This window comes from Cnephaeus nilssonii (assembly GCF_951640355.1).
Source record: "Cnephaeus nilssonii genome assembly, chromosome: 8".
In the NCBI taxonomy this organism is placed as follows: Eukaryota; Metazoa; Chordata; class Mammalia; order Chiroptera; family Vespertilionidae; genus Cnephaeus; species Cnephaeus nilssonii.
This window is the reverse complement of record NC_137079.1, coordinates 85,689,089-85,715,995: the sequence shown is the minus strand read 5'-3', so window position 1 is coordinate 85,715,995 and position 26,907 is coordinate 85,689,089. Positions and strand designations below refer to the sequence as shown.

The window sequence follows — 26,907 nt, the reverse complement described above, 5'->3', positions numbered from 1 at the left end:
GTGAGGCTGTGGTGGGAACAGGGGCGGGTCTCGGCCCATCCTATGCTCCCCTACCTGGCTCCTCCCGCCTCAGCCCCTGGTCCCCTCTCTAATAGCACCCTTGCTCCCACGCACTGATGGCGCCAGCCCCACTCACACCCCCTGACGGCGCGGTGTGATTAGGGCCAGCACCAGCAGCAGGTTTGAGCGGGGCCGTCAGTGGGTGTGAGCAGGCACTGCTGCCCTGATCACCCCTCAGGAGCAGGGGGAGGTGGAGAAGCCCTCAGGGGCGATCAGGGCCAGTAGCCGCTGCTCACACCTGCTGACCAGGCCGGCGCCAGGCACTGGTAGCTGGTGCGAGCGGCAGCACCGGCGCTGGCAGTGGGTGTGATTGGGGTTGGCGCCAGGAGCATGTGTGAGTGCCGGGCGGGACCGTGGTGTGCAGGAGCAAAGAATTTTCAGTAACCACCAGAGGCTTGCCCCAATGACAGCGACAGGTGCCTGCCTTGGTCTGGTGCCCCGGCTCACTTGCTCCACCATCCCGCTGTGGCCGACACTGCCATGTTCCGTGCTCTGCCACCTGCTGCCAATGCCTGCCATGTTCCGCAGGCGCCCCTTGGTGGTCAGCGCATGTCATAGCAACTGGTTGTTCATTTATTCTGCTGTTCGGTCTATTTGCATATTAGGGTTTTATTTATATAGATACAACTAGTATAAACTGAAGGATTCTTTTTTATAACTCAAGTTTTCTTTATAATATATTCCATGGTAACTGTATTAGTCTCAAGCAAGAGGGATAGAACATAAGACATCTATGAATAAGGTCTTCTTGTACTTCGGTTAAATTAGTTCCTCCTAATAATAAGTGAGAGATTTGATTATCATCATTCCTACTGATTCGGTATACTAAATGGAACCCTCGTTTCCCAATAAAGGAGCATGTGGTATCTTCCTTTAGTCTTCAAGTGCTTTAGGGAATCATAGATCAAAGGTTGAAAAATTTTGGTGCCTGCAAGGAGCAAGCAAACAACTTATCTTTTAAGCTAATTGGTAAGAAAATAGGACATGTAGACCTGCAGCAAACTGGAGAATGCAGTAACTTTCCAAGTTTGCCCATTTTAAAGTGCACAATGGTTCCATACTGAAAGGGCACATTCATATCAGAGACAGTATAGATTTGTATAATTATTGAGATAATTTTCTGAAAGATAGTAATAATGTTTTCTTTAACTTAATCTGTAAATTACCATTATTTCTGACAGATAAAAATACTTGAGGAAGGATCATATTTTAAATACTTGTACAACTACCAGATAGACTAGTAGTGATGCTCTTAATCCTATCTAAGGAAATTTTTGCCACTTCTGTGGGTCACATTCAGTAGCAAATTTTAAATCCTCCCAACAGATCTCTAACAAATGCAGCAAGACCAGATCTACCCACTTGGCCCAGGAAGCAGAGATGGTGGTCCTGGTGACAAGTCCTCCCACAAACTAAAAAGACTATCCAATTTTGTGTTTATAAATGGCATAATTTCAATGATTTTTCTGCCTTTTCCATAAAAAAAAATCTGCCTACTCAAATACCTTGAACAGGTAATTTAATGGCTATAATTTCACATCTATACATATAAAAGCCAAGCAATCACACAGCAGAATGACCAGAACGACTGGTGGCTATGACATGCACTGCGGTGGCCAACTGGCCGGATCGGGGGCAGGGCCGGCCAGTCAACCGCCTGTGGCCCCTCCACACTGCCGGCACCTCCCGCACCCAATCACTGAAGTGTGCCCTTCAGTGATTCTAAGTAAGTAAACACTCTCCAGCCTTCATAGACCAGGAACCTGAATGATGAGTGATCAGGAGAAAAACTGCTCATGGTCTGGACTGTCAGTCAGGTGTCCAGGAGAGGTGCCCAGCACAATCACCATCTTCCTGCATTCTCTCTCCACTGCTTACTACCAAAAAGGGCAGCCACATCACACCACAGCCTCTCTTTAGAGGGTTTGTCAGAAGGGAACTAAACCGCATTACCTGTCTAGGTAGAGGCTTAGAAATGGAAGCTGTAAGTGTCCCTGACACTAAAGTGCCTTTGAAACTTCAACTCATCCGAAAGCCAACAGCAAACGTGTATACACCATGCAAAGATCTTTGACACTAATAATTCCCCCCCCCCCGCTGGCCCCGTCCTCGATCGGCCCCCCACCCCATCCCCGATTGCCTCCCCTACCTCGATTGGGGGTGGGCTGGCCAGACCCCACCCATGCACAAATTTGTGCACCGGGCCTCTAGTCCTATATAATCCCATATAATAAAAGGATAATATGCAAATAGACTGAATGGCAAAACGACTGGTTGCTATGATGCACACTGACCACCAGGAGGCAGATGCTCAATGCAGGAGTTGCCTCCTGGTGATCATTGCGCTCTCATAGGGGGAGCGCCGCTCTGCCAGAAGCCCTGAGCTGGGCTCACGGCTGGTGAGTGCAACGGTGGTGGTGGGAGCATCTCCCACCTCTGCGGCTGTTGGACATCCCTCGAGGGCTCCCGGACTGCGAGAGGGCGCAGGCTGGGCTGAGGGACCCCCAAGTGCATGAATTTCATGCACCAGGCCTCTAGTTTGGTAATAAAAAGCTTAAAATCAAATGCCCAATCTGACTATGTCCATTCATTCTTAAAATGTATTCAGAATTGATAGAATAAAAAGGATCAAAACGAGATAAAAAGTAGATACCTAAAGATAGACATTACTAAAGGGAAAAGGAGTGAAAACAGGAGATGCCTAGATCATAAAGGTAAACTTAGCATGCTTCATAGTTTTGCCTAAGGTGAGCCCTGTTGATTTTCAAGTGTGAGTGAACAAAGAGAAATTGTGTACTAAAGTATTTTTATCCTGAGTAGCTGGGAGTCTTTATAGAAATACCACCACATGCCAATATTGCTTCTCAGGACTTATCATTTGAATCTTAAGCATAGCTAAATGCATTCTTCAAAGAGTATTAACACAGAAGGGAATCATTCATAAAAGTATAACTGTGAAACCTTAACTTTAAACTGGTGATTTTTGGTCAATTACTCTACTAGCATTTATTGAACATAAAGTTGTTAGAAGATAAATGAGATACAGTCCCTATAGACAAAAACAAATGTAATGAAAGTAAAATAAAGAATAAAATGTAATTAATTAGTAGACTATTAGAAAAAGGATAGCAGGAACTTGGTGGAGATGATTATCCCGTGTGGAGAAAATGGTTGGGTAGATTTCACATTTGAGGTAATCTTACAGGATGAATTGGAGTTTGGCAGCAGAAAAGAAAGTAAAGAACACTGCAGACACTGTGACATGACAGCTCATGATGCATTTGGGAAGAGTGAAAATGACTGGTGGTGATGCAGTGCACACTGGAGTTGGAATGGCAGAAGAGGCCAGAACCCTGAGGAACACCAAAAGACTGGGCAGAAGAGGGGGGGAATTCCAAAGGCGAGAAGTTTAGGGTGAGACAGTACCCAGATACATAAAAAATTCCTCTCCTCCTCCTATCTTAAAATCTTTATATATACTCCCAATAGCCTCTTACAATCTTTTGGAAATCCTTATTTCATCTGAATAGTAAACCTACAGGGGCAGTATACGGCTCAAGGGCTGTGGGGATGGCTGCTATGATCAGAACGAGGAAAGAGAGCAATCTTTCCCTGCCAATCGCCCCAAGAAGTCTTCCTGCGTTGCCTTTTAAGGAACACTGGGTAAAACACCTTGCCTCACTTTTTATGGTAGTTTTATCCCAGCGGTATTTTTGCACTTTTACTTCACCTGTCTATTTAAACAATTTTTTAAAAGTATTGCATTTTGGGGACTTTTTACCCCTCCCCACCTGGGAGCCTGCTTGTTTCTCAATAAATTTTCACCTTTTACTATAAAAAAAAAAAAAGTATTGCATTTTAATAAAGACATCCAGCTTCTTTCACATAATCCTTCACATAAACAGGAGTAGTTCAAGGAAAAAGGGTAAGAAAACAAGGGCACGCTTATGGCAGTGAAGGCTAGCTGCCTTCTTGGGTTAGTTCTTCAGAAGAACTTCCTGTTCCCAGGCCTTGACAAAAATCTTTGATTAAAAAAGACTTACATCACATAGCATGGTATTCTCAAAATCCATCTATGTTGTTACAAATGACAGCATTTCATATTTTTTACGGCTGAATAGTATTCCATTGTATATATGTACCACATCTATACTAATAAAAGGGTAATATGCTAATTAGACTAGGAGACCTTCTGGGAGACCTTCCGGACGTCCTTGCGGACAAAGCCATGGTGGCAGGGCTGGGGCAGAGGCGGTTAGGGGCGATCAGGCCAGGAGGGGAGAGCAGTTGGGGGTGAGCAGGCCAGTGGGGGGGGCAGTTGGGGGTGAGCAGGCCGGTAGGGGAGCCAGTTGGGGATGAGCATGCTAGAAGTAGGGGGCAGTTGGGGCAATCAGGCCATCAGGGGGGGCAGTTGGGGGTGAGCAGGCCGGTGGGGGGGGCAGTTGGGGGTGAGAAGGCTGGCAGGCAGAGTGGTTAGGGGTGATTAGGCAGGGAGCAGTTAGGAGCCAGTGGTCCCAGATTGTGAGAGGGGTGTTTGACTGCCGGGTTAGGCCCGGTGGGATCAGGCCTAAACTGGCAGTTGGACATCCCTCTCGAGGTTCCAGATTGGAGAGGGTGCAGGCTGGGATGCACCCCCCCCCCCCCCCTGTGCACGAATGTCCTGCACTGGGCCACTAGTCTTATATAATTTTATTAACCACTAGTGGCTTGGTGCACGAAATTAGTGCATGGGGGGGAGGGGAGGGGTGGGGTGTCCCTCAGCCTGGTCTGCACCCTCTCAAATCTGGGATCGCTTGGTGGACATCCCTCTCACAATCCAGGACCACTGGCTCCTAACAGCTCGCCTGCCTGCCTGCCTCATTGCCCCTAACCACTTCTGCCTGCCAGCCTGATCGCCCCAACTGCTCTCCCCTGCTGGCCTGATCACCCCCAAGGCTTTTATTATAGATTATCACCCCAGTAAGTTGGTTTATTATTGTTTAAAGTACTACAAATAGTAGTATATATGTCTCCTTTTTTTATCCCAATTGACCTTCCTCCAGCCTCCCCTCCCCGCTGGCACATGCCCTCACCCCCCTCCCAGTGTCTTGCACCCACTGGTTATGCTTATATGCATGCATACAAGTCCTTTGGTTGATCTCTTACCCACCCCCCCACTCTCCCCAGCATTTCCGCTGTAGTTTGACAGTCCATCCAATGCTTCTCTGCCTCTGTATCTATTTTTGTTCATCAGATAATGTTTTGTATTATCCATAAATGAGTGAGATCATGTGATATTTTTCTTTCACTGACTGGCTTATTTCACTTAGCATAATGTTCTTCAGTTCCATCCATGCTGTGGTAAATGATAAGAATTCCTTCTTTTTTATAGCAGTGTAGTATTCCACTGTGTAGATGTACCATCTGCTGGTGGGCATTTAGGCTGTTTCCAAATCTTAGCTATTGTAAATTGTGCTGCTATGAACAAAGGGGTGCATATATCCTTTCTGATTGGTGTTTCTCTTTTCTTGCGATATATTCCTAGAAGTGGGATTACTGGGTCAAATGGCAGTTCCAATTTAAAAATTTTGAGGAAACGCCATACTGTTTTCCACAGTGGCTGCAGCAGTCTGCATTCCCACCAGCAGTGAAGGAGGGTTCCTTTTTCTCTGCATCCTCACCAGCACTTGTCGTTTGCTGATGATTGCCATTCTGACAGGTGTGAGGTGGTACCTCATTGTTGTTTTGATTTACATCTCTCGGATGATTAGTGACTTTGAGCATGTTTTCATATGTCTCTTGGCTTTCTGAATGTCCTCTTTCAAAAAGTGTTTATTTAGGTCCTTTGCCCATTTTTTGATTGGGTTATCTTTGTTTTGTTAAGTTGTGTGAGTTCCCTGTAAATGTTGGAGATTAAACCCTTATCGGAGATAGCATTGGCACATATGTTCTCCCATGCAGTGGCTTTCTTGTTGTTTTGCTGAAGATTTCTTTTGCTGTGCAGAAGCTTTTTATTTTGATGTAGTCCCATTTGTTTATTTTCTCCTTAGTTTCCATTGCCCTAGGAGCTGTATCGTTAGAAACATATTGCTATGACAAATGCCTGCTATTTTGCTGCCTAAGGCTTCTTCTAAGATTGTTATGGTTTCCCATCTTATGTTTAAGTCCTTTATCCATTTTGAGTTTATTTTTGTGTATGGTGTAAGTTGGTGGTCTAGTTTAACTTTTTTTTTTTTTTTGCAAGTATCTGTCCAGTTTTCCCAACACCATTTATTGAAGAGACTGTCTTGACTCCATTGTATGGTCTTGCCTCCTTTGTCAAATATTAATTGAGTATACTAGATTGTGTTGATTTCTGGGTTCTCTGCTCTGTTCCACTCATCTATATGTCTGTTCTTGTGCCAGTACCAGGCAGTTTTGAGAACAATGGCTTTGTAGTATAGCTTGATATCTGGTATTGTGATCCCTCCAACATTGTTATTCTTTCTCAAGATTGCTGCAGCTATTCCGAGTACTTTTTTATTCCAGATGAATTTTTGGAGAATTTGTTCTAGGTCTCTGAAGTATGCCGTTGGTATTTTGATGGGGATTGCATTGAATTTATAGATTGCTTTGGGCAGTATGGACATTTTAATGATGTTGATTCTACCAATCCATGAACATGGTATATTCTTCCATTTGTGAATGTCTTCCTCTATCCCATTTTTCAGCATTCTGAAATTTTCTGAGTACAGGTCCTTTATCTCCTTCGTTAAGTTTATTCCTAGGTATCTTAATTTTTTTGTTGCAATGGTAAATGGGGTTGCTTTTTAAATCTGTCTTTCTTTGAGTTCATTATTGGTGTATAGAAAAGCCATAGACTTCTGGGTGTTAACTTTGTATCCTGCTACATTGCTGAATTCATTTATTAAGTCTAATAGTTTTTTGATGAAGTCTTTGGGGTTTTCTATGTACAATATCATGTCATCTGCGAATAAGGGCTGTTTTTCTTTTCCAATTTGGATGCCTTTTATTTCTTCTTCTTGTCTGATTGCAATGGCTAATACTTCCAGTACTATGTCGAACAGGAGTGGTGAGAGTGAGCATCCCTGTCTTGTTCCTGTTCTTAGTGGAAATGGCTTTAGTTTTTGCCCACTGAGTATGATGTTGGCTGTGGGTTTGTCATATATGGCTGTTATTATGATCCTTCTATTCCCACCTTGCTGAGGGTTTTTATCAAGAAAGGGTGTTGGGGCTGCTCCTCTCAGCCAGCACCGCAGCCGGGGCCATGAGCTCGTGGGCACCGCGGCAGCTGCTGTGGCGGCGGCCGCGGACTCGGCGCAGCGGCTCTCGGTGAAGGAAGAGACCATCTTTCTGCGAGATGGGCCCACCCGCATCACCAACCTGGCCCAGCTCCCCACTGAGATCCTCGGGGCCCCGGAGACAGCCAACACCGACTTAGAGGATTCTTAGGACTTCCTGTCTTACACTCAAGTCCTCTAGCCATTTTGAGAGAGGAGAACCAAGAAGGCAGCAAAGTCAAACAAAGGAACTTCGCACACAGCAATTTCAAAGTTAAACAAAGGAACTTCGCCGCGCACAGAGCGTCTGCCACCCAGAACCACAGGAGAGCTGGCTGAATGGTGAATTTACAGCTAAGAGAGAAGAGGAAAGAGCGAACTCTGGAGGAGCTGAGGTGTGGAGGCGCGTGGGTCGGGGGAAGGGACTTGTGGCTTTTGTTCCAACCCTAGGGGAGATTAGCTCCCCAGACGCCTGCGGGGAGAGGCTGGACTCTCGGCCTTTGGATCGGAGAGTGGGAGTGACTTCCTTGTGGAGGTGCGCCCAGCAATCAGTGTTTGCTGCATTGGAGTGCGGAACGAGGGGGCTTAGAAACGTGAAAAGCAGAAAAAGCAGACTTGCAGCCAGTGCGGTTCGCCTCGCCATGGCCTGGTGGCGCCCTGAGGCCCCGCCCCGCCCTGAGACCCGCCCCGCCCTGGGACCCGCCCCGCTCGTTTTGCAGGTCCGCCCCGTACGTCTTGCAGGCACACCTGGGCTCCAAGCAACGGCTTTTGCATGTGGGTGGCCTGCCCTATGGCAGCTTGACCAGATAAACTGCGGTTCTAGTCGGACTGCTCTAGGGACGCTCAGACAGGAGGAGGAAACTGCAGTTTTTGCCATAAGTCCTGCTGAGTGGTCTCAGGTAGTAGCTGACCTACACACCATTGGAGACCCAGAAACGAGGGCATCTAGTGGTCGGTGTGAGATGACACCAGATTTCAACCACTCGCATAAAGGACACATTCCAGAGGCAGACTCAGTGAGCGCCAAAGCCTTGCTGCACCAAGACCCGGCCCATAAATCTGTCTCCTACACAGCAAATCTTCCTTTATAGACACAGAGGATCCGCACGGCCAATTGGCCTGGAGGACAATTCCTCCCAGCGACACAAACAACAATCAAGACTTAACTATACAAAGGAAGACCAAGATGGAGGCATAGGGCGGAAGCCTGATTGTTGCCTACCACAACAATTTTGAAACTACAACGGGAAAACAGAGCAGACACCATCCAGAACCACCGGAGGGCTGACTGAGCAGATGCTCTACAACTAGAATAAAAGAGAGGGGTACTCGGGATGATGCTGATGCCGGTGACCCAAAGATCACACTTTAAGAACTACGGCTCAGACGACACAGTGGCGGCCTGGAACGTGCTCGGCGCAGTTCCCCCGGCGGTCTCTGGCTGAGGGGAAGGCCCCACTCGCTGCCGAGCACGGACAGACGAGCCACTGGGAGACATGGGGTGGGAGACTCTGCGCTTGCTGACCTCCGAGTCCTTCAAGAATCTCAACGCCCCGGAAGCGGCCAGGTGCGCACGCTCGGTGACTGGCCACCGCTGCAGACCCAAGGGCCGACGCAGCCACCCCGGACCAGCCCACTGCCGCGCACCGGGCACACCGGAGCTTCGCCGAGCCCGCCGCCCAACGAGTTCTGCGGCGGCTGCCCTGGAGCTCTGAGAAAATGGCCGAAGGAATTACTGAGATGGAATTGACCAACAGGAAATGGGATCAAGAAGACGAAACCCCGCTGGGTCCCGGATCCGGGTGAAGCTGCGCGCCCCTGGGTCCGGGTGAGGCTGGGAACTGGGTCAGGGTGAGTCTGGGTCCCGGGTCCGGGTGAGGCTGTGGACCCCTGGATCCGGATGAGCCTGGCCCCGGGTCCGGGTGAGGCCGTGGGCCCCTGGATCCGGGTGAGCCTGGGTCCCGGGTCCGGGTGAGGCCGTGGGCCCCTGGATCCGGGTGAGCCTGGCCCCGGGTCCGGGTGAGGCCGTGGGCCCCAGGATCCGGGTGAGCCTGGCCCCGGGTCCGGGAGAGGCCGTGGGCCCCAGGATCCGGGTGAGCCTGGCCCCGGGTCCGGGAGAGACCGTGGGCCCCTGGATCCGGGTGAGCCTGGGTCCCGGGTCCGGGTGAGGCCGTGGGCCCCTGGATCCAGGTGAGCCTGGGTCCCGGATCCGGGTGAGGCCGTGGGCCCCTGGATCCGGGTGAGCCTGGCCCCGGGTCCGGGTGAGGCCGTGGGCCCCTGGATCCGGGTGAAGCCGTGCCCCTGGGTCCGGCCGAGACCAAACCAGAGGGAGTCGGACCTGCATTACCACCATTTGTCCACCATCCAGAGCTGAGGGGTCAGTGCCGACATGTACTCATAAGGAACTGGTGGACATTGATATTGGGTCTCAAAAGAACTGTTGGTCCAGAAAGAAACTCACTACAGACTGATTCATTTGCCTGTCAGCATAACTATTATTGCTTGTCGCACATTCAATTCTTATAAGTATATCTCTAGTGACACATGATTTCGCTCATCTAGGGGAAATGATGAACAACATGGACTGATGACCAAGAACAGAACCAGAAACAAGGAGGCATCGATCGGACTATCGGGCCTCAGAGGGAGGATAGGGGAGGGTGGGGGGAGAAGGGAGAGATCAACCAAAGGTCTTGTGTGCATGCATAAGAGCCTAACCAATGGTTAAGTTCAACAGGGGGTTGGGGCATCCATGGGGAGGGGTGTGGGATGGGAATGGGGGGATGAGGACAAATATGTGACACCTTAATCAATAAAGAAATTTAAAAAAAAAAAAAAAGGACCATGTCTCTTTATAAGCGTGAAGGAGATGAGCAAAAAAGATTGGCAAACCTCCGTGAGAGGCAAACCACCCTCTCATACTGAGAAAAGTTAGTCTAATATGCAACAGACAAAACCCACAACAATGAGTATTCTTAGCCTCTCAATATTTCTTACCCTCTAGGAAGGGCCCTCTGTCATTGATAGCTGTGCAGATCAGGGGAATAGAGACGGAATCAAAGGAACTATAACAAGGACCAGGAGTTTCTTCCTGCAGAAGAGAAAAAGAATACATCCAAGAAGTGAAGGGAGCGGGGAGTGAAAGACAAGGGCCAGGCTTGAGAGAAAGCTTGGGGGTGTTTGGGGGAAAAGAAACAGAATGGCAGACTGCTATACTATAATGTGTGAGATGAATAGAGAAGTGTAAGATGTTTGCCTCTATGCCAGGAATGTAACCCCCTGTAGAATTTTCCCAGAGCCTGTAATAAACATCTAAATTGCTTTAAAAAAAAAGAAAAAAAAAAAAGAAAGGGTGTTGGATTTTGTCAAATGCTTTTTCTGCATCAATGGATATGATTATATGGTTTTTATCTCTCAGTTTGTTTATATGGTGTTTCACATTTATTGATTTGCAGATACTGTACCATCCTTGCATCCCTGGAATAAATCCCACTTGGCCATGGTGTATGATCTTTCTAATGTAATGCTGGATTCGATTTGCTAGAATTTTGTTGAGGATTTTTGGCATCTATGTTCATGAGGGATATTGGCCTGTAATTCTCTTTCTTTGTATTGTCTTTTTCTGGTTTTGGGGTTAGGGTAATGGTGGCTTCATAGAAAGAGCTTGGAAGTGCTCCTTCTTCTTGAATTTTTTGGAATAGTCTGAGAAAGATAGGTTTTATTTCTTCTTTGAATGTTTGGTAAAACTCCCCTGTGAAGCTGTCTGGTCCAGGGCTTTTGTTTATTGTAAGTTTTTTGATTACTGCTTCAATTTCCTCCATAGGTATCAGCCTATTCAGATTTTTTTATTCCTCCTGGTTGAGTTTTGGAAGGTTGTATGTTTTTAGGAATATGTCCATTTCATCTAGGTTGACCAGTTTGTTGGACTAGAGTTGCTCATAGTATTTTTTTTACGATTCTTCGTATTTCTGTGGGGTCTGTTGTTATTTCACCTCTTAAGTTTCTGATTTTGTTTATTTGGGTCCTCTCTTTTTGCTTTTTGGTGAGCCTGGCTAGAGGTTCATCAATCTTGCTTAAACTTTCAAAGAACCAGCTCTTGGTTTCATTGATCTTTTGTATGTTTCTTTGGTCTCTATGTCGTTTATCTCCGCTCTGATCTTTATTATTTCCTTTCTTCTGCTCACTTTGGGCTTTTCTTGTTGTTCTCTTTCTAATTCTTCAAGTTGCAGAGTTAGATGGTATATTATCAGATTTTATTGTTTTTTGAGGTAGGCTTGTAATGCTATGAACTTCCCTCTCAGGACTGCTTTGATAGTGTCCCAAAGATTTTGGATTGTTGTGTTTTCATTGTCGTTTGTTTCCATGATGTGTTTTATTTCTTCTTTGATCTCTTTGGTAACCCACTCATTGTTTAATAGTATGCTATTCAACCTCCAAGTGTTTGAATTTTTGTGATTGTTTTTACTGTAGGTGATTTCTAATTTTATGCCATTGTGATCTGAGAAGATGCTTGATATGATTTCAACCCTCTTGAATTTGGACTTTTCCTGTGTCCACATATGTGGTCTATCTTTGAAAATGTCCCATGTGCGCTTGAGAAGAATTTATATTCTGTAGTTTTGGGGTGGAATGTTCTAAAAATGTCGATTAAGTCCATCTGATCTGGTGAGTTGTTTAGGATTGATGTTTCTTTCCTAACTTTTTGCCTAGAGGATTTATCCAGTGATGTTAATGGGGTATTAAAGTCTCCTACCATGATTGTGTTGCTGTCGATCTCACCCCTATCTTCCAGAAGTTTTTTTGTGTATTTGGGTGCTCCTGCCTTGGGTGTATAAATGTTTACCAGTTATACCCTCCTGTTGTATCGATCCCTTTAGAATTATGAAGTGGCCTTTCTTGTCTCTTGTTATGGGCTTCACTTTGAGGTCTATTTTGTCAGAAATAAGTACTGCTACCCCAGCTGTTTTTAAATTTCCATTTGCCTGATAGGTATTTTTCCATCCTTTCACTTTCAGTCTGTGTGAGTCCCTTGTTCTGAGGTGGGTCTCCTATAGACAGCATATATATGGGTCATGTTTTCTTATCCATTCATTCACTTGATGTCTTTTGATTGGAGCATTTAATCCATTTGCGTTTAATGTTATTATTGATAGGTACTTGTTTGTAGCCATTTCTGTATTTTATGCCTGTGTTCCTTCCTCCCTTTCTAATTCTTCTTTTTACAACGGTCCCTTTAGCATTTCTTGCATTGCTGGCTTGGTAGTGATAAACTCCATTAGCCTTTTTTTGTCTGTGAAGCTCCTGATTTCCCCTTCAATTTTGATTGATAGACTTGCTGTATAGAGTATTCTTGGATTCAGTCCTTTGCTTTGCATCACTTTGTATACCTCCTTCCATTCCCTTCTAGCTTGATGAGTTTTTGTTGAGAAATCATTTGATAATCTAATTGGGGATCCTTTGTAGGTAACTCTGTCTCTTTCTTGCAGCCTTTAATATTCTCTCTTTGTCATTAACATTTGCCATTGTAATTATGATGTGTCTTGGTGTGAGTCTTTTGGGATTCATCTTGCTTGGGACTCTCTGTACTTGTGTAACCTTTTTCTTCCCCATATCCGGGAAGTTTTCTGTCATTATTTCTTCAAATAGATTTTCTAATTCTTGCTGCTCTTCTTGTCCTTCTGGCAGCCCTATTATACATATGTTACTTCATTTTGCATTGTCCCAAAGCTCCCTTAGGCTCTCCTCCTGTTTTTTAATTTTTTTCTCCAGTTGCTGTTCAGATTGGGCTTGTTTCTGTACTTTATCTTCTAACTCACTAATTCAGTCCTCTGCTTCTTCCAGCCTACTGTTGAAACCTTCCATGGTGTTTTTGATTGTAGCCATATCACTTTTGATTTCTTCTTCATTTTTGCATAGGTTGTTGATTTTCTCATCCATCTGGTATATGAACTGTATGACCATTACTCTGAATTCTTTTTCTGTCATGTTGCATGCCTTGGTTTTACTCATTTCCTTTCTTGGCGATTCCTCTTTTTCTTTCCTCTGGGGATTGTTTCGTTGTCTCCCCATTCTAACTATCATCAGAAGGTTCAAATGTTGAGTTGCAGGGGCCTGAGCTGTGTGCAGTGGGAGCTTCACCCCCCCACCCCCCGAGTGTCACTGAAGAGCTCCAACAGAGAAGTCTGTTTTGTGGCTGCCGTGGGTTGGTGGGAGCCATACTCGTCCAGGATCAGTCACCGGCACTTAGTGTGGCGTGTGTGCACCTAGAATCAGGGACCCCGCCTGCACCGTGCTGAAACAGAGACCCTGCTGGCATGTGCCGAAAATCAGAGTCCCCTAGTGCGTGTTAGGAGTCAGAGACCCTCTATGCCTGCGCCAAGAATCAAGTGTCAGAGTCTCTGTTGCTTGGTGCGGCCTCACGCCGAGAATCCGGGTCCCTGTGTGTGCACGCGCCAAGAATTAGAGTCACTGGCTCTTAGTGTGAATGCATTGGGAATCAGAGACCCCAGGTGCGGGCAATGAGAAACAGAGTCAAGTCACTGGTGCTCAGTGCTGCCTCTCGTGCGGAGAATCAGGGTCCCTGGTCTGCTTTGGGGACCGGGTTGCACAGTCACACTGTGTCGGCAGGAGGTCCACTCCTGCGCTGTGGAAAACAGACTTCTGTGTGCACTTGCCCCGAATGAAAGTCAGGTGGCATTGCCGCCCTGCGTGGGCGTGTGGTCTGGTCATGGGAAACAAACTCCCCGAGTTCGCGCACCCAGGCTCAAATTCAGCACAGTCTCCCTGTGTGGACGCGGGGTCTGGTCGCGGGAAACAAACTCCCCAAGATCGCACGTCCAGGCTCAAATTCAGTGCAGCCTCCTTGTGTGGGCGTGGGGTGTAGTTGCAGGAAACAAACTTCCCATGTCTGCCACCCAGGCTCAAATTCAGGTAGAGCCGCTGCTGCTGTGTGTGGGCAGGAGGCCTGTTTGCGCAGAGAGGGTCTGGCAGTTCCTATGCCACTGCTTCAGGCCAGAGGGGAGGGGCATTGGCTCTGTGACTCACAGAAATCTGTGGCCAGGGTGCCTGGGGTCTTGGTGTCCGTGGGTCTGCAGCTGTGGTCGCAGGTCTTTTACCCAAGTGGCTGTAGGGCCCTGGTTTGCGACTGAGACCAGATTGGGTAGTGGCAAGGATATGATCCTAGTCTCAAGCAGTTTTTTTTTTTTTTTTTTCAAGCAGTTCTGTTCTTCAAGTTGGTGTGGTCTCTTTGCCGGCGGTGTCCTCCCTGGAGTGTTTGCGGTGGCAGCGGGGATTCGCCGTCTAAGACTGCCCGGTTTGGCAGCACCTTGGAAGACCTGCAGGATCTAACTGTCCCTAGCTCTCACACACCCATTCACATCCACACACGTCCACACATTCCTCTATCACCTCCTCACTCTCTCACACACTCTCCCCTCCCTACCTTCTTGCCGGTCGCCATCTTCCACCCCAGTAAATTAAAGAAAAAAGACATATAGCTCCACATTTTAAAAATCACCCATCTGGATACCTCAGGAGAGTCATCAAAGTATCACTGTAAGAGAAAAGGATGATAAGACTATTTCCAAGGACAACTTGGGAAAATGTCAAGATTATCTTTTACTTTCCAGAAAAATTCTGAACATTCAGATTTATAAACTATAAACTATAAATCATGCAATTAATGGTGACCACATTAATGAGTCCTTGAGGACAGAGTGGAAGGAAAGACTGTAAAGTGAGAATTAACTCAGGTCCCCAGGTCTGACTGTGAATAATATCTAGGTGGTTCTAAACTACTTTAGGATTTCTGCTTTGAACAAAGGATTGTTATCATGGACTCTATAACAAAATCTTCAGATGATTTATTTCAGCTCTACTTATCTTTCTCCTCTATTTCTAATTAAACTTTATTAAATTAATATATCTACCCTAGGGCAGGGGTTCTAAAAGAATCCTTATGTGTATGTCTCTTCTATCATGAAAACTGGATAGGACTGGGAATACCTCCAGGGGAGTTTTAGGACAGGAATTCTTGCTCAGGTAATTGTCATAAACATATTTATTTTGTGTTTATTTACTGGGTATCTACTCTGTGTCAGATACCTCATGCATTATATAGTATTATTTTATTTAATCTTTATCATAATACTGAGATGAATAAAGGCACAGAGAGATCATGTACTTTGCTTAAGATCACACAGCTGGTAAATGGGAAAGCCAGTCTTTGAACCCAGGCAATCTGACTGAGCCCAACTCTTTTAACTACCTCAACCTATTATCAAAGCATCTTCATAGATCCAGAATTGCTTTCTATTAAAAGTCTTGGCCCTCTATACAGAGAAGCAATCAAGAGTGTGAATTTCCCTGATGAGTGTTTCATATTCCTAAGATGCTTTCTGGAAAAAAGGTTTTGCTGCAGATCTTATGATTGCCTCCCTAGCACCCACTCCACCCCTTCCCTATTGAGGAGTGGTCACATGCTGTGGATGGGATTGACCCTACTGCCTATATATTTCCATAGGTAGGCCCTAATCAGTCCATGTATCCCATCTCCACTGACACATTTATTGGTTCAGGGATAGACTCAGAATCTATGTTAGCCCATTGAATGAAGTGAAGGGTTCTGTTTAATGGCTAAAGACAAGGTCACTTAACTTCTGGGTCCTCATATGAATAAAGAGGCAGGTAATCCTGAGAGCTGCATGCAGCTATCTTGCTACCAGGAGATAAACCGGCCTGAGAATAGTCAAGCTGGAAAAGACCCAATAAAATTAGAAACAGAGCTAGAGCACTGATGATATAGAGAACTTCTAGAGAAAGCCATGGCTAAAACCCACAGTACCACTGGATTTGATTTATGTGAGTCAGTGAATTCCTTTTATTTTAAGCCATTTTGTTTCGTGTTTTCTGATTCTTGCAAATGAATGCATCCTGACACTAGGATATTAACCCTTAACGTCAACATTCTCCAAAAACTCTATTCAATGCAAGTTGTTTCAAATAAGATTACAGAAAGCTAAAATGTAATGCTGTACCTCCCTGGTCATGAAATTATAAAATTCCGAGTTACTGCTATGACCTTAACTCTGAGGATTATAGAAAAATGTTTTTCTATAAAACCATTTTCAGTTTATTATTCATTTTGGTATTTAATAAACTTGATATAAAAATTTACATGAAAATGTTAACACAGTGCTATCATATTACCAATTTTGTGACTACTGGGAAACACAACAGTTTATGGTTAGCCATACCAGTTTGCTCCAGTCTAGAATTTCTAGTATACATTTCTTGATTGCCAGCACTTTTATTATTTGACCCTTACTTTTTTAGTTGTTGTTTTAAAAGGTTATCATCATTTTAGTGTATCCAGGCTATCCACACTAAGAGTGATCTTACATTCACTTAATCTGGGACAGTATTGTCTCAGTATGGTGTCCTTTCTGGTTAGTGCCCACCTTCATTCTCAAAAGTAATTGGCTTTGAACAATAAATTATATAACATATTTATAATTCATCTTGTATCTTTTTAATATAAAAGGATATAGCTAGGCCCTGGCTACATAGCTCAGTTGGTCAGAGCATGGTCCTGATACCCCCAAAGTTGTGGGTTTGATCCCCATTCAGGGCACATACAAAAATCAACCCATGAATGCATAAATAAGTAGAACAACAAATCGATATTTCTCTCTCTTTTTTTCTCTCTCTCCCTCCCTTCACTTCTCCCTCCCTATCTCTATTCTCTCTCTAAGGAAAAATCAATTTAAAAAAAGGATATAGCTATAAGAGAATCATCCTTATATAAAAACATTTATAAAATAATTATTCTTTGAGAAATTTATATATGGAGAAGAGTCAAAATTACAGTACTAAATATATTCAAATACTAGTTTAAATGTGGTGGAAAAAAATGCTTTAGTGTGGTTATTATGTTAAGCAAAAATTTTATTTGCAGAACTTCTTTGGGGACAAGTCTAGTTCACCTACATGAATGGCATCACCAAGAAATTATGGAAAGATCTACTGAATGAGGGGATCCTTTCCCTCTTCCCTTACAATAAGACATTCTAAGACATCTTTTACCATAATATGGGACATTAGGAATCTAGGCAGGTTCAACATGGTAACCTCTCCCCAGGAAAGAGTGTGAATCACAACTTGCTTCCTACTGTCTGGTGTCTTAGCATAGAAGAGAGACTGTTCTCTTTCCCCCAGACAATATTCTGTTCCCAAAGGGAAAGGCTTTTCTTAGGATTTTGAAGAATACTCACAAACACTGTATGAAATAAAAACTTTTGAGACAAGTATTTTTAGATGAGTGACACAAACATGTAGAAGTTAGAGTTCTATATTTTCCCAGTACTGTGACTTTCCTACAAGAAAACGCACATTAGGATGCTTGTGTAATATTTATGTTCCTCTAAATTTAAGACATACAACATATATTACAAATAGGGTGATTACATAATTTATCATTCAACTATTAAGAAAAAACTCAAGATGCTTAACTAAAATTTATACTTAATAAAAAGGCAAATTAAAACAATTTAATTAGTATAGCAGATAAGAGCTATTATTAAATATATTTGCATTTTTTCCCCTTCGGTTTTTTTATTTATTATTTACTTGGTGGCTAAATGGAATGGGATTTTATATTATGAGATGGGATGGAACAAAAAAAATTTATAGCATAAGATTCTCTTCTTTCTTGACTTGAATTTCATTGATTTAAGTGTTTACATATTTTTTGGGATTACTGCAATACTAATTTCTACCTTTATCTAAATGAATGACAGAATCTTATATTTGATTAACATGAGAGTTATAATTCTCATAACATCTGACTAAAACTTAATAGCAGAGTGCTATGAGAATTTATTACTAAAATTAAAGTCCTGTTAAGTAACACTAATCCTTAAGAGCATTATTTATAAATTAGAGGCCCGGTGCACGAAATTTGTGCATGGGGGGGTGGGGGAGCAGAGGGGGGAGTCCCCTCAGCCCAGCCTGCACCCTCTCCAATCCGGGGATCGGGCCTAAACTGGCAGTCGGATATTCCTCTCACAATCATGGACCGTTGGCTCCTAATTGCTCACCTGCCTGCCTGCCTGGTCACCCCTAACTGCCCCCACCTGCCGGCCTGATCACCCCTCACTGCCTCTGTGTGCTGGACTGATCGCCTCTAACTGCCCCTTGTGCTGGCCTTGTAGCCTCTAACTGCCCTCCTGCTGCCGGCCAGGTCACCCCCAACTGCCCCTTCCATGCTGGCCTGGTTGCTCTTAACTGCCGCCCCCCCCCCCCCCCGCCAGCCTGATCACCCCTTACTGCCCCCCCTGCAGGCCTGATCACCCCCAACTTCCCCCCTCTGCTGCCTGGTCACCACTAACTGCACCCCCCTGCTGGCCTGATCACCCTCAACTGCCCCCCTCTGCTGGCCTGATTGCTACTAACTGCCCCCCCCCCCCCCCGCCAGCCTGGTCGCCCCCAACTACCCCCCTTCCAGCCTAATCACCCCCAACTGCACACCCCCCCTGCCAGCCTGGTCGCCCCTAACTGCCCCACCTGCTGGCCTGGTCACCTCTTACTGCCCTCCCCCCCCCCGCCCGCCGGCCTTGTCACCCCCAACTGCCTCCCTCCGCCAGCCTGATTGCCCCTAACTGCCCCCCACTGCTGGTCTGGTCGACCCCAACTGCCTCCTCTGCCAGCCTAATTGTCCCCAACTGCCCCCCCCTCCTGCTGGCCTGGTCACTCCTAACTGCCCCCCCCCCCCCCCGCCTGGTCACCACTTACTGCGCCCCTGCCAGCCTGGTTGGCCCCAACTGCCCACCCTGCTGGCCTGATCACCCCTCACGGTCCCCCCCTGCCGGCCTGGTCGCCCCACGCAGTGTGCTAATTCAGTCATTTGGTTGTCCCTCACTAACTCCCCTGCCAGCCTGGTTGCCCCATGCAGCCTGCTTGTTCAGTCTTTTGGTTGTCCCTCACTAACTCCCCCTGCCAGTATGGTCGCCCCATGCAGCCTGCTGTTCAGTCATTTGGTCGCCCCTCACTGCCCCCCCACCAGCCTAATCGCCCCCAACTCCCCCTCCCCTGCCAGCCTGGTCACCCCATGCAGCCTGCTTGTTTAGTCATTTGGCCATCCCTCACTAGCCACCCTGCTGGCCTGGTCGTAGGCAGCCATCTTGTGAGGGCTTAGGGTTAATTTGCATATTACCTCTTTATTATATAGGACTAGAGGCCCGGTGCACGAATTTGTGCACGGGTGGGGTCCGGCCACCCCCTACCCCATGTGGGCTGAGTGGGCCGGGCCAGTGGTAGGGAGGGGCCGTGGGGCCGATGGGGGCAGGGCTGGCTGGGGGGAGGGGCCGAAGGCAGTTGGACGGCCAGCCCCGCCCCTGATCTGGCTGGCTGCAGTGTGCACCATAGCGACCGGTCGCTCTGGTGTTCTGGTTGCATGGCTTTTATATATAGAGATATAAAATACACTTTTTAATATACCCATTTATGGTACCAACCACTATTTGCTAAAATACAATATAGAAAAAAACTCACTAAATAACAAAAAAAACACCTTACTGACTTAAGAAAAGGTCTTTGATAAATAAGTGGAAGACTATTCAACACTTTATATTTTGAAAAAATTCTTAATTGTTGATGAAATAGATTTACATTTGTTTTATAATCATTTCCTCTTTTCAAAGCAAGATGTGTGTGCATGCATATGCACATGTGTGCATACATACATGTGTATACGGACTGAAAAATCAACTCCAGTTTCAAGTGCAGTTCAGTGTAAGATAATTAAAGAAGCTGAGTGTTGTTGAGTCCTATGTTTTTATACCTGGAGTTTCTATTTCAACCCATTTCAACCCAACAAATCTTTTTTGGGATTTTAATATTTGAAACACACTATGCTAAGTGCAGAGAATATAAAAAAGAGGGAGGAAGAGTGAGAAGAAAAATAAAATTCAGTCCCTATTTTTATGAAGTTCATAATTTTGTAGAAGATGCAACTACATTCAAGTAAACGGTAGAAAATAGACATTTATATAAACCATTAAAGAAGAATAAATAAGTATGTGGAATGTAGAAAAGGAGGGTGGCAGATCCTAGCTGGAGTTGGGAGTAGAAGCTATGAGAAGGTTTCCCTAAGTGACAACTGGTTTGGTTTTAAAGGTTCAAAAGGATCTTGGCAGAAGGTAGACAGGCGTCCTACGTAGAATATGCAGCATGTAACAAAGGCATAAGATGTAAAAGTGCCTAGAACATCTGGGGTAACAACTTCTAGTGTGATACAGCCATGTGATGTCTAGGTAAAGGAGATTATTTGAAAATGAAGTCAGAAAGTGAGACTAGAGCCAAATTATAAAAAACTTGAATGTCATTAAGTAGGTAGTTAGAGAGTCCCTGAAAAACTTTGAGCATATCCTATCTATTAAGAGGTAATATGCAAATTGACCATCACTCCAACACACAAGATTGCCACCCCCATGTGGTCAAAGATGTCCGTCCCCATGTGGACACAAGATAGCCAGCAGGGGAGGGCAGTTAGGGGTGACTGGACCGGCAGAGGAGGGCAGTTGGGGGCAACCAGGCCTGCAGGGGAGGGCAGTTTTGGGGGACCAGGCCTGCAGGGGAGGGCAGTTGAGGGGAACTAGGCCTGCAGTTGGGGGCAACCAGGCCAGCAGGGGAGGGCAGTTAGAGGCAACCAGGCTCCAGGGGAGGGCAGCTGGAGGTGACCAGAGTGGCAAGGGAGAGCAGTTAGGGGTGATCGGGCCAGCAGGAGAGGGCAGTTGGGGGTGACTGGGCTGGCAGGAGAGGGCAGTTAGAGGTGACCAGGCCAGCAGGGGAGGGCAGTTAGGGGCAATCGGGCTGCCCAGGGAGCAGTTAGGCATCTATCAGGCTGGCAGGCAGAAGCGGTTAGGGGCAATCAGGCAGGCAGGCAGGTGAGCAGTTGGGAGCCAGCAGTCCTGGATTGTGAGAGGGATGTCCGACTGCCCGTTTAAAGATCAGGCCTAAACAGGCAGTCGGACATCCCTCGAGGAGTCCCAGATTGGAGAAGGTGCAAGCTGGGCTGAGGGCCCATGCATAAATTTCATGCACAGGGCCTCTAGTGTGTGATATATCTAGGTACAGGATAGCTCAAGTACTGAATTGCCAATTCTGTCCTCAAAAACTTAAACTGCACTAGAGCAAGGATGGCAATAAATATAAGTTATAGGGTATATACATTAGAAAGTGTTATGTGCTATGAAGAAAATACAAGTATAGGAGGAAGTAGCATAGTCAGGGTAGGCCTTATTAAAGTAGAATCTGAAAAGAGACTTGAAAGAGGCGAGGAGTTGAGCCATGCAGTTAATCTGGAAAAAATATGTTGCAAGCAGAAAAGCACATCCAAAACAAAGGCCCTAATACAGAAGTGTGCCTAGAGTAATTATGTACTACTAGAGGCCCTGTGTACAAAATTCGTGCACGGGAGTGGGAGGGTGTCCCTCAGCCCAGATTGCACCCTCTCCAATCTAGGACCCCTTGGAGGATCCCGGTGGGATCGGGCCTAAATTGGCAGTCAGACATCCCTCTCCCAATCCAGGACTGCTGGCTCCTAACCGCTCACCTGCCTGCCTGCCTGATCACCCCTAACCACTCTGCCTGCCTGCCTGATCTCCCTTAATCGCCCTCCCCTGCCAGCCTGATCCCCCCGCCCCCCAACTGCTCTCCCCTGCCGGCCTGATTGCCCCTAACCGCCTCTGCCTCAGCCCCTGCCACTGTGGCTTTGTCCAGAAGAAGGACTGGACAACTGGAAGATGTCTGGTCTATCTGGTCTAATTAGCATATTATCCTTTTATTAGTATAGATTAGGAGATGAATGTGGAGAGAAGGGAGAGGAATGGAAGAGTGATCACGTAGGACCCTGCAGACAACTGCAAGGGCTTTAATTTTATTCTGAATAATACAGCAAACATTGCAAATGACATGTGAGTAGAGGAATGGCATGATTTGACAGATTTTAAAATAACTACTCTGACTACTGTGCTGACAACAGACTACAGTGGGGCAAAGGTGGAAGCAGGAACTTGGCTAGGAGGCTATTGCAGTGATCCAGGTGAGAAATGACAGATCATGTGGGTGATGAGAAACGGTGAGACTGCAGATGTGTAATATTTTAAAGGTAGTGTTAATCAGATTTTTCTGACACATTGGATGTGGGGTGTGAGAGAAGAGTCAGGAATGTGATCAAGGTTCTGGACTGACAAAATGGGAGGGCAGAGTTAACTCAAATGAGAAAGACTGCTGGTGAAGCAGGTTTTTGGGGAAAGATGGGAAGTTCAATTTTTGACATATTCGAAATATCTATTGGACAATGAACCAGGCTTTGGGGTGTATAAGTTTGGAGTTCAAAGAAAAGTTCTAGGCTGAAGCTTCTGTTTTGTTCTGCCTACAACAAATCCTGCATTCCAGGCTTGCAGAACTATAAGCAAGTCTCTACTGTGTTCCCCAAGTCTTTGTGCCTTCATATCTCTGTGTAGAGTGTTCTTACTCCTGTCTTTTCCCACGTGGTAAAAAATTCTACCTCTTCAAAACTTACGGTAGGTATCTGTTTTATGAAACTCAGATGATTATCATCTCCTGAAGCACCCTATTTCCTAAGTCACTTAAGTAACTGAAATATGCAATGGCTGGTGTTTTAACACACTCTAAAGGCTAAACAATTTTAATTTCTTTTTTGTTAAGAAAAAAGCAGCCATTTCATAAACACCAGCTACTTGTCTGCTCAGAAATCTTTAAAGAAAATCAAGACCACAGAAAAAATCGTGGCACGTGAGTAACCAGATTTTGCATTTTCCAATTTCAGTAGTTATTTGAAGACAAATCTTCAAAAAGACTTTACAGGTTAAAAACAAAGACAGAAACATCTTCTGCCTAAGTTCCAAAGTTATAAAAATTTTTTCATTTTGATTGTCATACTTTTATTTGCTGTGGGGAGGCATTTAAATTAGAGGAATTATTGGACAAGAAAACCAGTCTCTTTTTTTTCATTCCCAAGAGATAAACTCTAATTGAGAAAAGGAGAAAAATTAAAAAGATGATGTGCAATTTAGAGATGATCCAGCTCAACCAGCCCCTAAATGAGAATAATGAAATCTGAGAGGCTGCCACTACCACATCAACAGGTGTTCTCAACTACCAGCTCTGTGTAGTTACAGTCTACTAAAATGAAGCTCCACAGGGCAGAATTTTGTCTGTTTTGTTTCACATAGTAAGTACTGAAACAAACAAATTTATGATTCTAAACTATATGGGGCTGAAATACATTCAATATAAACTATAAAAGTATAATACAATTCTTCAGAGTTTAAAAATTGCTGACTCTGAAAGTAAAAAAATTTAAAGTATCAAGAATTTGTAATCATTATCTTTAAATATTATAAAATGTTAGCCACATACAAAAGTGGGAAAGTGAGGACCCTGAAGCAAAAGCTCTAACAAAGTAATAAGTTTATAAAATGTTCTCTGTAGATCAAAAGTAAAGGATGATATTCTAGTAATACACTTGCTTTATACAGTATAGTATTTTAGATATTATGGGAAGATTATAACCTTTGAAATTAAAATAGTACAAAGATATCATTACACAGCTTTGGAAAATCAAGGTTTATATGGATAACTAGAAAAAGAAGTTTTAAAATGTTTGATTCCATGTTATAATACACAGTATCTTAAAATACCACAAATAAACAACCCATGTTCTGAAAATTCCCTTGCCAAAGAAACTCTTACCTGGGGTTTTTAAAAACTGAAGTATAAATGACATATAACATTATATTTTTAGGTGTAGTATTAGTTGTTCAACATAATGACTTGATAATCATATACATTGCAAAATGATCACCACAATAAGTGTAGTTAACATTAGTTACCATACATGGTTACAAAACATTTTTTCTTATGATGAGAATTTTTAAGATCTACTCTCTTAGCAACTTTCAAATATGCAATAAAGTATTATTAAATGTAGTCACCCTGCTGTAAACTACCTCCCTATGACTTATTTTATAACTGGAAGTTTGTTCTTACTTGGTTTTAAAACCAAACAGCTTTTGAAAACCCTTTCAATTATAACCATAGTTGTAGTCAATAGGCAATCTAACATATGCATTTCAATCCCTAAAAGGAAATATCAGGTATTATTTTAAAGTTAAAAGACACCAACCTCTTTAATCTCATGTAGTTTTCACTTGCAGCAGGTCGGCATTCAGCTCTTTGTACCACTATTCCTTCCAATGAAAGCTTATCTTGAATGGAAAGAAAAAAATAACAAATGTATCAGAGTTAACATTTATCATATTCAAGATTGTATTCTGACACATTACCCACAGTAATAATAAAATAAAAGAAATAATAAAAATCAAAGAAACAAAAGGAATATATTTTAAAATTACAGTTTACATTCAGTATTATTCTGTAATAGTGTCAGGTATACAGTATAGTGGTTAGACATTTATATAATTCATGAAGTGATACCCCCGATAAGTCTAGTACCCACCTGACCTCATACATAGCTCTTACTATATTATTGACTATATTCCCTATGCTGTAATTTACATCTCTGTGACTATTCTGTAACTACCAATTTGTATTTCTTAATCTCTTCACCTGTTTCACCATCCTCCCCACCCCATTTTCCTCTGTTAACTGTCAGTCTGTTCTCTGTATCTATGAGTCTGTTTCTATCTTGTTCATTTTTTTCAAAATGAATATTTTAAAGTTTATAGTAGAGTCATTGGTCATAATAGAGAAAAACTTTATTCTTGGCTAGTAAAAAAACAGGCTCCTGTCAGGTTTATTTATTGGGCTGCTGCAACTCCTTGCCAATAAAATAGCTTTTATGCACTTAGCTCTTCCTCAAGAGAATAGCTTAAAAGGACATAAAATTTTAAAAATTGAATATATACGGGCATGTGTACACATCCATATATATGTAAATAAAATCCTAGAATATACAGTGACTTGAACAGCCAGCCTAGAAAATATTGTGAAACTGGGCAGGTCCATTGTCTAGGTCATTCTATGTACCAGTTCTGCCTGCCAGTTGCTCTGACTTCTCTTTCCAGCAGAATCATTAATTTGGGTGTGTCCAAACTAGACGCTGAAGTGCTATGAATAACTTTCCAAACAGAAGGACAATTTTTCCTACCATTAGAAAGATTTTTCTTGGTGACCCTCATACAAAATTCAAGAGAAACAGAAAAAGGAAACAAAAGTTAGCACTACTGTGTGCCTACTAGGCACCAAGCATTGTGGTAAAGTCACTTAAAATACTGTATCTTATTTGATAATATATGACTATCCCATGAGAGTCTAAGCTTTGCTACAGCCTGAAAATATATGACTATAGTTAGAAAAAGTTATGGCTCAGTCATATTTCTGTGAGAATTCACCCAGGTTTTGAGAAGAGAATCAGGAAATCCTTTGGCTCATCAGCTATGCATTTATGATTCAGCTCTTCAGGTTGAATGACTTTATGCACTACTCTAACATTAACTAAATGCCTACTATGTGAAGGGCACCATCTAGGCATTGTGGAATCAAAGATGATTAAGACACAGTACTATCTTCAGGAAACATGCAGTTCCCTGGGGGAGAGAGATAAACTGACCAAACTGTAAAGTGCAGACAGAACCGCACTTACAAGATTTATACTAGAAAAACTCCCATAGGGTGATGACCTTTCTTAATTTTATCTTCAAAATCCAGGAGACTCCCTGTTGTAGCCCATATGCAATAATTGTGAGCACACTATGTAATTCAATGGTTCAAAAGTCCATCAGTGCAACATACGCAACAAATCTCAAGAACAACCTGTCAGATGACAAAAAGAGCAATGATGAGAAATGCCTACCTTACATCAAAGTATGCCAGCAAGGAAATAATAAGCCCCTAATTATTTTATTAATTATTTTATATTAAATTTAAAACATTTAAAAATTTTCCTATTAATGGATTTAATAAGATTAGAATTTCAATTTTCTTAAAACAAAAACAAATCTTATATTCAAGTTTGCTTCTCACTGAAGCTGGAAGTTCTATCTAGAAAACCAACTTAACAATAACAAGATTTGGGGAAATTTCAATGTATAAAGTATCATAAATGTATTAGAAAAGTACACTATTAAAACACATATTAATCCTTTTTTTTGTTACTCCTCACCCAAGGATATTTTTTTCCATTTATTTGTAGAGAGAGTGAAAGGGAGTGAGGGCGAGAGAAACATCAATGTGAGAGAGACACGCTCTTCAACAGGGGTTGAGGATAGAACCTGCAACTCAGGTAGGTACATGCCCTTGACCGGGAATCGAACCAGAGACCCTTTGGTGTGCGGGTCAACACTCTAACCACTGAGCAATAACAACCAGGGCAGTAATAGTTTTTAAAAAACAAAATACATCTAGAATACTGTTCCTGAAAAAAAATTATTTGTATAGATCCATGTGTTTATTAATGTTGAATACAAGAGGTATCTAATACCACCTGTGAATGCTCCTCACCTATTTAGTAGTATCTATTACTGCACGTTAACAGGCTAATTTA

The 26,907-nt window shown here is 43.9% G+C and overlaps 1 protein-coding gene across 2 annotated transcripts in view; it reads right to left on the bottom strand.

Annotated features, from left to right (window-relative positions):
• GTF2F2 (general transcription factor IIF subunit 2) overlaps positions 1-26,907 on the bottom strand; it is a 198,919-nt gene that overhangs the window by 96,654 nt on the left and 75,358 nt on the right. For both annotated transcript variants that reach the window (XM_079778843.1, XM_079778842.1), the window contains exon 5: positions 24,529-24,610. In XM_079778843.1, coding sequence (XP_079634969.1) covers positions 24,529-24,610 — 82 coding nt within the window. The remainder of the gene's footprint in view (positions 1-24,528; positions 24,611-26,907) is intronic.